The following is an 18,035-nucleotide window of genomic DNA, read 5'->3' on the forward strand; positions in this document are numbered from 1 at the left end:
GCAGCAATGTTGTGAAGTGGCCCAGACATGAATCTGATCGAAAATGTCTGAAGAGACCTGAAAAAAGCTGTGCCGCAATGCTCCCCATCCACCCTGACAGAGCTTGAGGATCTGCAGAGAAGAATGGGAGATATTCCCTAAATACAGGTGTGCTAAGCTTGAGGCGTCATACCCAAGACTCAATGCTGTAATCACTGCCCAAGGTGCTTTAACTATAATTATGGAGTAAAGGTTCTGAATACTTCTGTACATGTGATATTAGTATTTCTCATGTTCTCAACTTTCATTATCCAGCAGCCAATCTTTTTAACAACCAATGCTAATTGTTGCATCTTTAGATCTTCCCTCTTAATTTTTAAAGGATATTTTCATCTCTGTCATGTGAAACTATTCGGTGTGCTTTGGAGAACGGTGTTTTCCCGCTAATTGGAATTTGGAACGTATAATGTGAGTAAATAACTTATTAGGCTATCTGTTTGTCATTCTGTGCGATAAATAAATATCCCAATCTGACCAATAGAATAGGTCAACTTTTTGGACTATGGGGGATAGTAAATTGACAGGCTAGTGCTTTTGCTGTTTGTTACTCATCTTGATGTCTGATGAAGGTGAATGTGGTGGACAGTGGTTCATCCTCAGAATGGGAGAAGGAGGAACACCGTAGCATCCCTGATGTGTCCTTCTTCACTCCCAGCCTACTTCAGAGCTGAGATGCCTGGGAGAAGGAGGAGGAACACCGTGGCATTCCTGATGTGTCCTTCTTCACTCCCAGCCTACTTCAGAGCTGAGATGTCTGGGAGAAGGAGGAGGAACACCGTAGCATCCCTGACGTGTCTGTCTTCACTCCTAGCCTACTTCAGAGCTGAGATGTCTGGGAGAAGGACCCAGTCACGAGACTGGCGTTGGCTAATAACAATTGAGATATTGAGTGAGAGGTGCTTTGGAGCACGGTGGCTGGCAGCCGGGAGATGGGAATTATAATGATTATATTCAGCCCAAGGGCACAACGGACACTGGCTGCAAGGCGTGGATTTTTGGGGGCGTTGCGGCCACACCAGGGGGTCGTCGATGCCCCTGGGACATCTGAGGCCTGTATGTGGTACAAGGCTACCCATGTGAACCTGTCTTGTTAAGTGTGTTTTGTCCCTGTCAGTGTAAACCCATGAGCCCAATTTAAAATGCGTTAGCCTGCTTTAGAGGTACCTTGAAAATATGTTTGCTGATAAATGAGGCCAACTTTTATCATTCTTTCTAGTTCTTATATTTCTTATTGTTTGGATTCGTGTGTTTTGTTCTGTATTATTGCACTGTCGGTGATAAGCATTTCGCTGCACCCTCGATAACATCAGCAAAACATGTGTACGTGACTAATAATATCAGAGATATGAAATCATTAGAGGAATGGAAAGAAAGGCCCCTTGCCCTTGCAGCCACTCCAGGGCTGAGAGGGAGAGGTAGGTAGAGAGAGAGGGACAGATGAGTGGATAAATGAAAAAGTGAAGGATTAGCCACAAACACAACCTGAACAGCTGAGGCAGGATGTGACATGTCAGAACTCCCGTTGGAATGTGTGACGGAGGTGTGTGTGTGAGAGAGAGAGGGGGGAGAGACAGTTTGTGTGAAGGGGAGGGTAAAGAGATTAAGCAAGTTCACTGAAACTTGATGTTCTGTTTTTAGTTTTCAAGGATAAATCTCATGTCACCATGACCAGATACCAGACCTACTGTAATACACTTCTCTTTGTTCATCCACTCACCACAGACAGCTGCAGACTGGGTGGGGGGTTGCTACTGTACAGTAATGAATCCGGCCAGTGGCTGACTGGAGACAGGTTTGAAGGGGGGAAATGATTTGGATGGCTGGTCCTCCGGTATGACTACAGCTCAACAAGGATCTGATTCCATGTAGGCTAATGTGGTTATGTTTTGAACTAGGTATGTGAACGGTTATTCCAATAGCCAAACGGACGTTAGGATTGAAATACTTTTGTGAGTATGACATTTTGAGTTTTTTGGGGGGGGGCTATTTTAACATGAACAATTTTTTTTTCTGATTTACATTTTAACATCCATGTGACATTGTTACATACAAGAATATACCATGACATTTCAAATTCTTAGTTTAATTAAACAAACTTTTTTGGGGTAGTTTTTATGACGCCACAGACTGGTAGTTGACCGGTAGCCTTCACTGTGTAGCTTGTTGTTTGTGTTGGCCAATCAAAGAGGCTCAATGTGGAACGAAAATTCACTAATGCAACGCTAGATGGAATAAAATGACCCAATTGAAAAGTTAGCCAAATGAGAGGGAGAAAGCTACGACCAGCAACCAGCAGGTAGGCTGTTTTATCTGAATGGGGTTTGGGGTGAAAGTGCAGCATGTGGCCGCAGCATTAGCCTAGCTGTCTACACCGAGTGTACCAAACATTAAGAACACCTCTTTCCATGACAAACTGACCAGGTGAATCCAGGCGAAAGTGATGATCCCCTTATTGATGTCACTTGTTAAATCTGATACAGTCAGTGTAGATGAAGGGGAGGAGACAGGTTAAAGAAGCCTTGAGACATGGATTGTGTATGTGGTGGGGGGGGGTTCAACTCTATGTGTTCCTAATGTTTTGTATAGTCGGTGCAAAGCTGGCTCTTCTCTAGGCTACTCTATCCAAGACAGTGTAAAGCTGGCTCTTCTCTAGGCTACTCTATCCAAGACAGTGCAAAGCTGGCTCTTCTCTAGGCTACTCTATCCAAGACAGTGTAAAGCTGGCTCTTCTCGAGGCTACTCTATCCAAGACAGTGTAAAGCTGGCTCTTCTCGAGGCTACTCTATCCAAGACGGTGTAAAGCTGGCTCTTCTCGAGGCTACTCTATCCAAGACGGTGTAAAGCTGGCTCTTCTCGAGGCTACTCTATCCAAGACGGTGTAAAGCTGGCTCTTCTCGAGGCTACTCTATCCAAGACAGTGTAAAGCTGGCTCTTCTCGAGGCTACTCTATCCAAGACAGTGTAAAGCTGGCTCTTCTCGAGGCTACTCTATCCAAGACAGTGTAAAGCTGGCTCTTCTCGAGGCTACTCTATCCAAGACGGTGTAAAGCTGGCTCTTCTCGAGGCTACTCTATCCAAGACGGTGTAAAGCTGGCTCTTCTCGAGGCTACTCTATCCAAGACGGTGTAAAGCTGGCTCTTCTCTAGGCTACTCTATCCAAGACGGTGTAAAGCTGGCTCTTCTCTAGGCTACTCTATCCAAGACAGGGACTTCTATGATGATACGTTGTATGATGATGAATAACATTGTGACTGCTACCAGTTGGCTCGTCTTGGCTGTAGCTGAGTTGCCTTGGTCTCTCCTCTTCCTCCGTCTGCTCGCTCCCTTCTCCTACGTTACTAACCGGCCCATCCGCAGCGGCAGCAATAGCGTGCCAGCCTCCCTCGTGCAGAAGAGCTCAGGTTAAAAATAGGTATTTTGACTATCCGGATATCTGACAGATTCATGATACTATTTGAGTAGTGAAATTATTTCAGACCCCCATTCCTTTTCCTTTTTAATTTTTTTTATTTTTTAGATTTTCCCAAGACTTGACCAGGAAGTTAATCTCTGTCGGTTTATGTTTGGTTCAGTTAGGCCAAGTTTCCTGTTCTGAATCCTCTAGCTACGTTTGGTTCAGTAAGTTTCCTGTTCTGAATCCTCTAGCTACGTTTAGTTCAGTAAGTTTCCTGTTCTGAATCCTCTAGCTACGTTTAGTTCAGTAAGTTTCCTGTTCTGAATCCTCTAGCTACGTTTGGTTCAGTTAGGCCAAGTTTCCTGTTCTGAATCCTCTAGCTACGTTTGGTTCAGTAAGTTTCCTGTTCTGAATCCTCTAGCTACGTTTGGTTCAGTTAGGCCAAGTTTCCTGTTCTGAATCCTCTAGTTATGTTTGGTTCAGTAAGTTTCCTGTTCTGAATCCTCTAGCTACGTTTGGTTCAGTAAGTTTCCTGTTCTGAATCCTCTAGCTACGTTTGGTTCAGTAAGTTTCCTGTTCTGAATCCTCTAGCTACGTTTGGTTCAGTAAGTTTCCTGTTCTGAATCCTCTAGCTACGTTTGGTTCAGTTAGGCCAAGTTTCCTGTTCTGAATCCTCTAGCTACGTTTGGTTCCTCGACATGTTGTTTAAAGGTCCAATGCAGCTGTTTTTCTCAATATTAAATCATTTGTGGGTAACAATTAAGTACCTTGCTGTGATTATTTTCCATTAAAATGGTCAAACACAAAAAAAAATAGCTTGTTAGCGAAGAGTAATTTCTCAAGCAAGAATGTAGCTAGGGCTGCCTGGGAGTGGGGCTGCCTGGGAGTGGGGCTGCCTGGGAGTGGGGCTGCCTGGGAGTGGGGCTGCCTGGGAGTGGGGCTGCCTGGGAGTGGTCTGAGTGGGGCTGCCTGGGAGTGGGGCTGCCTGGGAGTGGGGCTGCCTGGGAGTGGTCTGAGTGGTCTGAGTGGGGAAACTCAAAATGAGCTCTTATTGGCAGAGTTTTTTTTATTGGTCTATTAACAAACTCCATCCCACCAAAACAGGCTGAAGTTCCAGGCAGTCTTTTCTAACAGCTCTTACACTAAAAGGGCATTATGATTTTCACAGTGTTATTTCAACCTCCATACTGTGAATATAACACAGTGTCTTTAAGGTCTGTTCTGTCTTTTACTGTCATTCTAGTTTCTGGTTCTGTTTTGGGCTCAGCCAGGAGCTGATGGGTGTAAACTCTGGGCCCAGAAATAGACTTCTAGAACCCGTGGTTCTCTCTCTCTCGCTCCGTTTCTCATTCTCTCCTCTCTTTATCTCGCTCTCACCTGCCTCTGTGGAAGACGAGAGGTGCTAACGAGCACCACCTGCCACAGCCCTTCCCTAAGAACATGTGATTCTCCCCCCCAGTCATCACACTCCTATTGTAACTCAACTTATTTCCTTCTGCTTCTCCCTCTTCCTCCTCTTCTTCTCTTTCCTGTATCTCCTCAACCTCCCTCCTATCCTCCCTCTCTCTCCTTCTCGTCCCCCCCTCTCTCTCATGCTGTTCATCTCTAAGTGTGGAGGTGATTAGCATCCTGTCGCCCTGCTGCTTCTCTGTACAGCATCACTGTAATGTGTGTTTGTGGGTTAACTGTCTCGCTGTCTCTGTGTGTGAGTATGGAATGTGGTTTAAAAACGGTTTATTCTGTGTGTGTCAGGTTAACTCGGTCCTTCCTCTTTGTGTGGTGCTAGGTGATTTAACCCTGTCCTTTCTACTCAGTGTGGTGCTAGGTGGTTTAACCCTGTCCTTTCTACTCAGTGTGGCGCTAGGTGATTTAACCCTGTCCTCTCTACTCAGTGTGGTGCTAGGTGGTTTAACCATGTCCTCTCTACTCCGTGTGGCGCTAGGTGGTTTAACCCTGTCCTCTCTACTCCGTGTGGTGCTAGGTGGTTTAACCCTGTCCTCTCTACTCAGTGTGGTGCTAGGTGGTTTAACCATGTCCTCTCTACTCCGTGTGGCGCTAGGTGGTTTAACCCTGTCCTCTCTACTCCGTGTGGTGCTAGGTGGTTGAACCCTGTCCTGTCCTCTACTCAGTGTGGTGCTAGGTGGTTGAACCCTGTCCTCTACTCAGTGTGGTGCTATGTGGTTGAACCCTGTCCTGTCCTCTCTACTCAGTGTGGTGCTAGGTGGTTTAACCCTGTCTTCTACTCTGTGGTGCTATGTGGTTGAACCCTGTCCTGTCCTTTCTACTCAGTGTGAATGGAGCAGTGTGAGAGTGCAGCCTCTCTCCTGGCCTCCGTGCGGGAGCAGGAGCGTCAGTTTGAGCGTCTGACTCGCGCTCTGGAGGAGGAGAGAAGGTGCGGAGGCACCCTCCCACGCCCTCCCCCCAATCTACAGGTAAAGCCCTCGCCCCCATAGCATTCATGTGATCACCCATCACCCCCATAGCATTCATGGGATCATCCATCACCCCCATAGCCATCATGGTATCACCCATTCCATCACTTCGTCCTCGTTTCATCACCGTTCAACCGTCCTTGTAACTATCCATGCCGCCACCTCCATAGCTGCCGTTAGGGTTGCAACATTCCGATATCTTCCAGGAGGGAATAAGCAGGAAATTTGAGGATTTCCGGAAAACCTGTGGAATTTTGCATGAAGTTCACAGAATTGTGCAATCCTAGCCCCCATGGTATCACCCATTGCCTCACCCCAACCGCCGTCCTGTCTCGTTCCATCATTGGTCAACCCTTCCTGTAGCCATCATTGGTCAACCCTTCCTGTAGCCATCATTGGTCAACCCTTCCTGTAGCCATCATTGGTCAACCCTTCCTGTAGCCATCATTGGTCAACCCTTCCTGTAGCCATCATTGGTCAACCCTTCCTGTGGCCATCATTGGTCAACCCTTCCTGTAGCCATCATTGGTCAACCCTTCCTGTAGCCATCATTGGTCAACCCTTCCTGTAGCCATCATTGGTTACAACTCTGTGGATGTGCATGTCATGTGAATGTAGCCTGGTACCCCCCCCCCCCCAGGTCATCTCTGTGGATGTGCATGTCATGTGAAGGTAGCCTGGTACCCCCAGGTCATCTCTGTGGATGTGCATGTCATGTGAAGGTAGCCTGGTACCCCCCAGGTCATCTCTGTGGATGTGCATGTCATGTGAAGGTAGCCTGGTACCCCCAGGTCATCTCTGTGGATGTGCATGTCATGTGAAGGTAGCCTGGTACCCCCAGGTCATCTCTGTGGATGTGCATGTCATGTGAAGGTAGCCTGGTACCCCCAGGTCATCTCTGTGGATGTGCATGTCATGTGAAGGTAGCCTGGTACCCCCAGGTCATCTCTGTGGATGTGCATGTCATGTGAAGGTAGCCTGGTACCCCCAGGTCATCTCTGTGGATGTGCATTTCATGTGAAGGTAGCCTGGTATCCCCCAGGTCATTATGTGGATGTGCATGTCATGTGAAGGTAGCCTGGTACCCCCAGGTCATCTCTGTGGATGTCATGTGAAGGTAGCCTGGTACCCCCAGGTCATCTCTGTGGATGTGCATGTCATGTGAAGGTAGCCTGGTACCCCCCAGGTCATCTCTGTGGATGTGCATGTCATGTGAAGGTAGCCTGGTACCCCCCAGGTCATCTCTGTGGATGTGCATGTCATGTGAAGGTAGCCTGGTACCCCCCAGGTCATCTCTGTGGATGTGCATGTCATGTGAAGGTAGCCTGGTACCCCCAGGTCATCTCTGTGGATGTGCATGTCATGTGAAAGTAGTCTGGTACCCCCCAGGTCATCTCTGTGGATGTGCATGTCATGTGAAGGTAGCCTGCTACCCCCCAGGTCATCTCTGTGGATGTGCATGTCATGTGAAGGTAGCCTGGTACCCCCCAGGTCATCTCTGTGGATGTGCATGTCATGTGAAGGTAGCCTGGTACCCCCCCAGGTCATCTCTGTGGATGTGCATGTCATGTGAAGGTAGCCTGGTACCCCCAGGTCATCTCTGTGGATGTGCATGTCATGTGAAGGTAGCCTGGTACCCCCCAGGTCATCTCTGTGGATGTGCATGTCATGTGAAGGTAGCCTGGTACCCCCCAGGTCATCTCTGTGGATGTGCATGTCATGTGAAGGTAGTCTGGTACCCCCCAGGTCATCTCTGTGGATGTGCATGTCATGTGAAGGTAGCCTGGTACCCCCAGGTCATCTCTGTGGATGTGCATGTCATGTGAAGGTAGCCTGCTACCCCCCAGGTCATCTCTGTGGATGTGCATGTCATGTGAAGGTAGCCTGGTACCCCCCAGGTCATCTCTGTGGATGTGCATGTCATGTGAAGGTAGCCTGGTACCCCCCAGGTCATCTCTGTGGATGTGCATGTCATGTGAAGGTAGCCTGGTACCCCCAGGTCATCTCTGTGGATGTGCATGTCATGTGAAGGTAGCCTGGTACCCCCCAGGTCATCTCTGTGGATGTGCATGTCATGTGAAGGTAGCCTGGTACCCCCCAGGTCATCTCTGTGGATGTGCATGTCATGTGAAGGTAGCCTGCTACCCCCCAGGTCATCTCTGTGGATGTGCATGTCATGTGAAGGTAGCCTGCTACCCCCCAGGTCATCTCTGTGGATGTGCATGTCATGTGAAGGTAGCCTGGTACCCCCCCAGGTCATCTCTGTGGATGTGCATGTCATGTGAAGGTAGCCTGGTACCCCCAGGTCATCTCTGTGGATGTGCATGTCATGTGAAGGTAGCCTGGTACCCCCCCAGGTCATCTCTGTGGATGTGCATGTCATGTGAAGGTAGCCTGCTGCCACATCTGGTTGTTTTTGCAGTTACACATTGCAGCAGACTTGTGGTACAATTGTTTTTGTGGCCGTTCGGTGTTGACATGTGAAATTCTCATATAGGCTAGAGAGAAATGTCATATTATAAACCTGGCTAGAAGACATTCCTAAGGCTCATATGTGATAAAACATTATACCGTATTTTCAGTGTTAATGATCCCAGTCCATGGCTGATCCGGTGGTCAGAATATTACAGATCGTTCAGACAGTAGAATTGCAGTATTTAGTCTGAGAATACAACACTGACCAGATGTTAGCTGTTAGCTAAATGCTAACGTGTGAAAATGAACACAATTGCAAAGACGGGCAAATCCAGCTCAACGTTATACAAGCATTGCTAGTAGCTACTGAATGTCATTTTTGGTGCTTTTCTGAAGGAGGAGCAGCATGTGTACACTGAGCAGAAAGGAGAACAGAGGAGGAAAAATACACTTTATTGTTTACAAATAGTATACTGCTGCCCGCTTGGTTCATAAACCGGGTGGGTTTTGTCCAATACCTGGTCTAGGTTACTGTTTACCATGTCCACTTCCTGCTTAGTGTCTGACTGTGTCAGGCTTCCCTGTCTGGACGTAGTGACCGCATAGCTTTAGATTACTTGCGAGCACACACACACACACACACACACACACACACACACACACACTGTCTGGTAAGCAAACACACTGAGGTGTGTCATTTTCCCACCCTCAGGCATTTTATGAACACACTACACGGTAAACACGTAGTCTCCTCTCTCAGGGTTTTAACTTGGTCAGTCAGTGTTGTATCTCTGGAGAACAGACAGGGTTGGAATGCGCCTGGTCTTCACCCTGTTTACAGAGCTGACAGGCACACACACACTGAGAACCCCACTGAGACACACACACACACACACAGCCAACTGACAACCCACTGACAGGTTCTCACACACCCTGCTCTCTGAGGCTCTTCCTGTCTTGCTGGCAGCAGTGATGCTCTGAACCGGTCTCTCCTCATCCTCCATGTCTCACCCATTCTGTCCTTCATTTGTTTTTTTCATTCGCTTCATCAATTGTTTTATTGTTTGTCTACTTTGTACTTACTGTATTTCTGCTTAATGTCTGGGGTTGATTGAATGGGATGTGGTAGTGCCTGTTGTCTGGGTTTGATTGAATGGGATGTGTTGCCTGTTGTCTGGGGTTGATTGAATGGGATGTGGTGGTGCCTGTTGTCTGGGGTTGAATGAATGGGATGTGGTGGTGCCTGTTGTCTGGGGTTGACTGACTGGGATGTGGTGGTGCCTGTTGTCTGGGGTTGAATGAATGGGATGTGGTGGTGCCTGTTGTCTGGGGTTGAATGAATGGGATGTGGTGGTGCCTGTTGTCTGGGGTTGAATGAATGGGATGTGGTGGTGCCTGTTGTCTGGGGTTGAATGAATGGGATGTGGTGGTGCCTGTTGTCTGGGGTTGAATGAATGGGATGTGGTGGTGCCTGTTGTCTGGGGTTGAATGAATGGGATGTGGTGGTGCCTGTTGTCTGGGGTTGAATGAATGGGATGTGGTGGTGCCTGTTGTCTGGGGTTGAATGAATGGGATGTGGTGGTGCCTGTTGTCTGGGGTTGAATGAATGGGATGTGGTGGTGCCTGTTCTCTGGGGTTGACTGAATGGGATGTGGTGGTGCCTGTTGTCTGGGGTTGATTGAATGAATGGGATGTGGTGGTGCCTGTTGTCTGGGGTTGAATGAATGGGATGTGGTGGTGCCTGTTGTCTGGGGTTGACTGAATGGGATGTGGTGGTGCCTGTGTGTGTGAAAGGAGCCTGGGGCTCTGATGTCATGACATTCTCTCTGTGTCCTGCGTTAACCTGCTCCTCTGAATGTTTGGAATAACTCTGCTCCTCCCTGGCCACTGGCCCTGCGGTTGACACACACACATACACACACACACACACACTCTGTTCTCTTGTGTAAACAACTCCTGTCTTCCCCTCCGCTCTACAGAATGGGCGTGTTTCTTGTGATGCGGACATAGAGAGGCTCACACTGAACGAGGGATACGTCAACGGGACACATGTAAGCTGTGTGTGTGTGTGTGTACCGGAATATGTCTTCCTCTTTGTCAGTTGTGTGACTGTCTATGTATCTGTGTGTGTGACATGTTTGCCTGTGTTAATTAAGTTTGCGAGTGTGCATTTATCTGTGTGTGTGTGTTTATATTGTGTGTGTGTGTGGGTGTAACGGTGTCTGTCTCCGTTCTTCAGTACAGGATGGAGCCTGGTCAAGTCGTCCAGGAGACGGTTACCGTGGAGGAGGACCCGCACGAGGTGCCCCCCGTCATCTCCGTGGAAACCAGCGAAGATGGCACCACGCGCCGCACAGAAACTACGGTACTACCTTTACCCTCTCTCTCCCCTGACTCATGTCACCTCCTCCGTGTCTGACACTAACCTCTCTCCTCTGACTCATGTCATCTCCTCCGTGTCTGACACTAACCTCTCTCCTCTGACTCATGTCATCTCCTCCTTGTCTGACACTAACCTTTCTCCCCTGACTCCTCGTACGGTTATCTCCTCCGTGTCTGACACTAACCCCTCTCTCCCCTGACTCCTCGTACGGTCATCTCCTCCATGTCTGACACTAACCTAGTTGAATCTGTTTCTCCTCCCCCCTCTCCCCAGGTAAAGAAGGTAGTGAAGACTACCATGACTCGTACAGTCATCCCCTCTGTGTCTGACAACCTCTCCCTGGATGGAGGGGGGTCTATGACAGGTGTAGGGGGTTACACCACCCCCATGGAGCGGGTCTACAGACAGCCAGGTCCTCCCATGGACTACCCCACCAACACTGTGCCCCGAAACTACCACTACGGACCCCCGGGAGGGTACGAGGACTACCGCCAGGCCCCTCCCTCCATAGGGGAGACCTACGCCAGCCTGAGCAGGGGAGCACGCATGGACGACCGCTACAGGTAGGACAGGTGGATCTGTTGTCTCTTTATCCATAGACGTAGAGTTGGGAGACAACGGGTATATCCTCTCCTTTCTCCCTCCTCTCCTCTCTACTTCTCCCCTCCAGGCCAGCTGATGGGTACCGGACCCTGGACTCAGGATACAGAGCCATCAGCAGGAACCAGCTGGACCCATACGCAGCACAGCCACAGGTGGGACGTATGGCGTGTGTGTTAAATAAAGTGGGTCGTATGGGCAGTGTGTTGGAGCTGTCAGCACTGCAGAATGTGTGTTGACGTGATGATAATGAATTGGTCAGGTGGGTCGTATGGGCAGTGCGTTGGAGCTGTCTGGGATGCCGAGGTTTGTCCCAGAGCCGTACGGTCTGGAGGATGACCAGAGGAGTCTGGGATATGACGAGGCAGACTACGGCATGGGACCGGCCATCCACTACGGAACAGTACCACGCAACCAACAAGCCTTCAACCACGGACCGCCCCGCAGGACAGGGTACATGTCCCAGTGTGTGTGGAGGGAGTGTGTGTTGTAATGTCTGGTCTCCTTCTCTGTATCCCTGGTTGTTTATTCAGTCAGCGTAGTGTCCACTCCCTACTAACCCCTACCAGTGTAGTGTCCTCTCCCCACTAACCCCTACCAGTGTAGTGTCCACTCCCTACTAACCCCTACCAGTGTAGTGTCCACTCCCTATTAACCCCTACCAGTGTAGTGTCCGCTCCCTACTAACCCCTACCAGTGTAGTGTCCGCTCCCTACTAACCCCTACCAGTGTAGTGTCCACTCCCTACTAACCCCTACCAGTGTAGTGTCCACTCCCTACTAACCCCTACCAGTGTAGTGTCCACTCCCTACTAACCCCTACCAGTGTAGTGTCCACTCCCTACTAACCCCTACCAGTGTAGTGTCCGCTCCCTACTAACCCCTACCAGTGTAGTGTCCGCTCCCTACTAACCCCTACCAGTGTAGTGTCCGCTCCCTACTAACCCCTACCAGTGTAGTGTCCGCTCCCTACTAACCCCTACCAGTGTAGTGTCCGCTCCCTACTAACCCCTACCAGTGTAGTGTCCGCTCCCTACTAACCGCTACCAGTGTAGTGTCCACTCCCTACTAACCCCTACCAGTGTAGTGTCCACTCCCTACTAACCCCTACCAGTGTAGTGTCCACTCCCTACTAACCCCTACCAGTGTAGTGTCCACTCCCTACTAACCCCTACCAGTGTTGTGTCCACTCCCTACTAACCCCTACCAGTCTAGTGTCCACTCCCTACTAACCCCTACCAGTCTAGTGTCCACTCCCTACTAACCCCTACCAGTGTAGTGTCCACTCCCTACTAACCCCTACCAGTCTAGTGTCCGCTCCCGACTAACCCCTTACCTCTTCTCTCCCCTCCCAGGAGCTATGAAGGGACTCTGGACGGAGACATGAGTGGAGCAGGGGACATGTACTACTGGGGAGGTGCACCCCTGGCCCAGGGAGAGAGGGGTAGCATGGCCTCCTTGGACAGGTGAGACTCCTTGGTGTCGTATTGTAGATATATCAGGGGTATTCACATCCAAGCCTGCAGGTCCAGACCAGGGCTTAAAATGAACACCCACCACCTGCCAACGCGGGTCATTTTGTCATATGTGGGTCAGATGTGTGTTTCACCAGCCATGTTGGTGGGGGCCAGGGCTCCACAGTGCCAGCATTTCATTCACATTTGTGAATAAAAATAGTCAAGTATGATTAAATGCTGCAGTGGCTATTTTCTAAGTATTTCTGCAGTTTTTGTTTCACAGCTGGTAAATGAATCACACAAAGTCAAAGAACTAGAAATCTTATAGCCTATCCCACCTCGCACAGTGTCAGGAGATGAGTGAACAATTAATTTTTAGAAGCTTTGTGCACAGGCATAAAAGTTGGTCTAATTTACTTGAAGATGAAGTCTACTGAAGACTTTGTCCTTGTGTTTCCTGGCTATTTATATTTGTTTTTGTTCACGCGTTAGGTTGTTTTTCAATGTTTGAGTTTCAACTGCTAGAGAAGAGAAGACAACCCTGCTGCTTGTCAGACTCACAGGACAAACATGACTCTAGTCGCGTTACCATGGTAACCTCCCGTCCTTAAAGGGGCAGGGGATCATTTTTTGTTAAGTGTCAGGTCACAAAAAAAGGAAATGAAATGAAACAATATACCACATTACTTCTTAACAGTAATACATTTTATTGTTTTAGAAACATTACAAAGCATGCGCATCTGTATTTTTGTTTTGTTTGTGTAATTTTAGGGGAAATATTTTGGATGGTAAAAAAAAACTGAGTGGCTGGTAGATCTTTAAATCTACCTGCCACAGTGGCTGGTGGACCAAAAAGTGTATTTTAGGACTGGTCTGGACCACTGCTGTTTTTCTGTTCTACCTGATCATGAATTGTACCCACCTGGGATCCCAGGTCTAAGTCAGTCCCTGATTAGAAGGGAGGAATGATATTCAACAGTGGAACTGGATTCAAGGTCCAGATGTGGAATTTGCCTGCACTACAGTATTTTGCTTTGGATGAATGTGATGTATATATTCTCTTACCTGATTGGCCAGCACCCTGAGGAAAGGCCCCGCCACTTCCTGGAGACAGCCTGAGCTGCCGGAGGTCATCGCCATGCTCAACTACAGACTGGACCCCGTCAAGAGCAACGCTGCCGCATACCTGCAGCACCTCACCTTTAAGAACGACAAGGTAATATATATATATACACCTGCAGCACCTCACCTTTAAGAACGACAAGGTAATATATATATATATATATACCTGCAGCACCTCACTTTTAAGAACGACAAGGTAATATATATATATACCTGCAGCACCTCACCTTTAAGAACGACAAGGTAATATATATATATATATACCTGCAGCACCTCACCTTTAAGAACGACAAGGTAATATATATATACACCTGCAGCACCTCACCTTTAAGAACGACAAGGTAATATATATATATATATATATACCTGCAGCACCTCACCTTTAAGAACGACAAGGTAATATATATATATATACCTGCAGCACCTCACCTTTAAGAACGACAAGGTAATATATATATATATATATATATATACCTGCAGCACCTCACCTTTAAGAACGACAAGGTAATATATATATACACCTGCAGCACCTCACCTTTAAGAACGACAAGGTAATATATATATATATATACCTGCAGCATCTCACCTTTAAGAACGACAAGGTAATATATATATATATATATATATATATATATATATACACCTGCAGCACCTCACCTTTAAGAACGACAAGGTAATATATATATATACACCTGCAGCACCTCACCTTTAAGAACGACAAGGTAATATATATATATATACCTGCAGCACCTCACCTTTTAAGAACGACAAGGTAATATATATATATATATACCTGCAGCAACTCACCTTTAAGAACGACAAGGTAATATATATACACCTGCAGCACCTCACCTTTAAGAACGACAAGGTAATATATATACAGTGCCTTGCGGAAGTATTCGGCCCCCTTGAACTTTGCGACCTTTTGCCACATTTCAGGATTCAAACATAAAGATATAAAACTGTATTTTTTTGTGAAGAATCAACAACAAGTGGGACACAATCATAAAGTGGAACGACATTTATTGGATATTTCAAACTTTTTTAACAAATCAAAAACTGAAAAATTGGGCGTGCAAAATTATTCAGCCCCTTTACTTTCAGTGCAGCAAACTCTCTCCAGAAGTTCAGTGAGGATCTCTGAATGATCCAATGTTGACCTAAATGACTAATGATGCTAAATACAATCCACCTGTGTGTAATCAAGTCTCCGTATAAATGCACCTGCACTGTGATAGTCTCAGAGGTCCGTTAAAAGCGCAGAGAGCATCATGAAGAACAAGAAACACACCAGGCAGGTCCGAGATACTGTTGTGAAGAAGTTTAAAGCCGGATTTGGATACAAAAAGATTTCCCAAGCTTTAAACATCCCAAGGAGCACTGTGCAAGCGATAATATTGAAATGGAAGGAGTATCAGACCACTGCAAATCTACCAAGACCTGGCCGTCACTCTAAACTTTCAGCTCATACAAGGAGAAGACTGATCAGAGATGCAGCCAAGAGGCCCATGATCACTCTGGATGAACTGCAGAGATCTACAGCTGAGGTGGGAGACTCTGTCCATAGGACAACAATCAGTCGTATATTGCACAAATCTGGCCTTTATGGAAGAGTGGCAAGAAGAAAGCCATTTCTTAAAGATATCCATAAAAAGTGTCGTTTAAAGTTTGCCACAAGCCACCTGGGAGACACACCAAACATGTGGAAGAAGGTGCTCTGGTCAGATGAAACCAAAATTGAACTTTTTGGCAACAATGCAAAACGTTATGTTTGGCGTAAAAGCAACACAGCTCATCACCCTGAACACACCATCTCCACTGTCAAACATGGTGGTGGCAGCATCATGGTTTGGGCCTGCTTTTCTTCAGCAGGGACAGGGAAGATGGTTAAAATTGATGGGAAGATGGATGGAGCCAAATACAGGACCATTCTGGAAGAAAACCTGATGGAGTCTGCAAAAGACCTGAGACTGGGATGGAGATTTGTCTTCCAACAAGACAATGATCCAAAACATAAAGCAAAATCTACAATGGAATGGTTCAAAAATAAACATATCCAGGTGTTAGAATGGCCAAGTCAAAGTCCAGACCTGAATCCAATCGAGAATCTGTGGAAAGAACTGAAAACTGCTGTTCACAAATACTCTCCATCCATCCTCACTGAGCTCGAGCTGTTTTGCAAGGAGGAATGGGAAAAAATGTCAGTCTCTCGATGTGCAAAACTGATAGAGACATACCCCAAGCGACTTACAGCTGTATTCGCAGCAAAAGGTGGCGCTACAAAGTATTAACTTAAGGGGGCTGAATAATTTTGCACGCCCAATTTTTCAGTTTTTGAGTTGTTAAAAAAGTTTGAAATATCCAATAAATGTCGTTCCACTTCATGATTGTGTCCCACTTGTTGTTGATTCTTCACAAAAAAATACAGTTTTCTATCTTTATGTTTGAAGCCTGAAATGTGGCAAAAGGTCGCAAAGTTCAAGGGGGCTGAATACTTTCGCAAGGCACTGTATCTAGCTATATAAACCATGCTCTTCTGCAAACACGCCTTCTCCCACGTTGGTTACACACTCCTTTTTGAGCTGACTGTTTCCTTGCAGAGGTTTCCATGGCACCAGCGATCTTGACAATGAGCACTCAATGTTTTTCATCAGAAAGGACGAATAGCAATAAATAATTAAGTCAGTCATCGTCATAATCTACTCTAGTCAATACATTTACAACCAATATCATCAGACACAAAGGACACAACCTGCACTCATTGAAATGCAGGCTTAAACACACACTCTTTTACTAGTATTGTAAATGGGTCATGTTTGATATTAAGATGTTTGTTAACTATGGACGGCCATTTCATGTATTTATGTAACCTGTCTTGGACAAATATAAACACACATGTTTGTATTATTTCTCTTTCCCCCTCTCTGCACTGTTGGGAAGGCCGTAAGCATGTCACTTAGTCTACACCTGCTGTTTACCTGGAACCTGTACGCTGATAATCAGGATGCAGGTACAGGGAGTGAATTTAATAACAGGGAACCAAACCAGGAACACGAGTAGCGTTCAGACAGGGAACCAAACCAGGAACACGAGTAGCGTTCAGACAGGGAACCAAACCAGGAACACGAGTAGCATTCAGACAGGGAACCAAACCAGGAACACGAGTAGCGTTCAGACAGGGAACCAAACCAGGAACACAAGTAGCATTCAGACAGGGAACCAAACCAGGAACACGAGTAGCGTTCAGACAGGGAACAAAACCAGGAACACGAGTAGCGTTCAGACAGGGAACCAAACCAGGAACACGAGTAGCATTCAGACATGGGACCAAACCAGGAACACGAGTAGCGTTCAGACAGGGAACAAAACCAGGAACACGAGTAGCGTTCAGACATGGAACAAAACCAGGAACACAAGTAGCATTCAGACAGGGAACCAAACCAGGAACACGAGTAGCGTTCAGACAGGGAACAAAACCAGGAACACGAGTAGCGTTCAGACATGGAACAAAACCAGGAACACGAGTAGCATTCAGACAGGGAACCAAACCAGGAACACGAGTAGCGTTCAGACAGGGAACCAAACCAGGAACACGAGTAGCGTTCAGACATGGAACAAAACCAGGAACACGAATAGCGTTCAGACAGGGAACAAAACCAGGAACACGAGTAGCGTTCAGACAGGGAACAAAACCAGGAACACGAGTAGCGTTCAGACATGGAACAAAACCAGGAACACGAGTAGCGTTCAGACAGGGAACAAAACCAGGAACACGAGTAGCGTTCAGACAGGGAACAAAACCAGGAACACGAGTAGCGTTCAGACAGGGAACAAAACCAGGAACACGAGTAGCGTTCAGACAGGGAACCAAACCAGGAACACGAGTAGCGTTCATACAGGGAACCAAACCAGGAACACGAGTAGCGTTCATACAGGGAACCAAACCAGGAACACGAGTAGCGTTCATACAGGGAACAAAACCAGGAACACGAGTAGTGTTCAGACAGGGAACAAAACCAGGAACACGAGTAGCGTTCAGACAGGGAACAAAACCAGGAACACGAGTAGCGTTCAGACAGGGAACAAAACCAGGAACACGAGTAGCGTTCAGACAGGGAACAAAACCAGGAACACGAGTAGCGTTCAGACAGGGAACAAAACCAGGAACACGAGTAGCGTTCAGACAGGGAACCAA

At 47.3% G+C, this 18,035-nt stretch overlaps 1 protein-coding gene across 10 annotated transcripts in view; it reads left to right on the forward strand.

Annotated features, from left to right (window-relative positions):
* The window catches only part of LOC110519243 (catenin delta-1), a 56,291-nt gene that overhangs the window by 7,858 nt on the left and 30,398 nt on the right, over positions 1–18,035 (forward strand). For 6 of the 10 annotated variants that reach the window (XM_090187989.1, XM_090187987.1, XM_090187991.1 and 3 more), the window contains exons 2-9: positions 5,722–5,864; positions 10,259–10,330; positions 10,519–10,644; positions 10,936–11,225; positions 11,333–11,417; positions 11,525–11,715; positions 12,617–12,727; positions 13,796–13,934. In XM_090187989.1, coding sequence (XP_090044115.1) covers positions 5,727–5,864; positions 10,259–10,330; positions 10,519–10,644; positions 10,936–11,225; positions 11,333–11,417; positions 11,525–11,715; positions 12,617–12,727; positions 13,796–13,934 — 1,152 coding nt within the window. In that variant the 5' untranslated portion in view covers positions 5,722–5,726. The remainder of the gene's footprint in view (positions 1–5,721; positions 5,865–10,258; positions 10,331–10,518; positions 10,645–10,935; positions 11,226–11,332; positions 11,418–11,524; positions 11,716–12,616; positions 12,728–13,795; positions 13,935–18,035) is intronic. The other 4 variants (XM_090187993.1, XM_090187995.1, XM_090187994.1 and 1 more) reach the window with 1 other exon arrangement.

This window comes from Oncorhynchus mykiss, chromosome 10 (assembly GCF_057628025.1).
Source record: "Oncorhynchus mykiss isolate SJ-2025 chromosome 10, ASM5762802v1, whole genome shotgun sequence".
In the NCBI taxonomy this organism is placed as follows: Eukaryota; Metazoa; Chordata; class Actinopteri; order Salmoniformes; family Salmonidae; genus Oncorhynchus; species Oncorhynchus mykiss.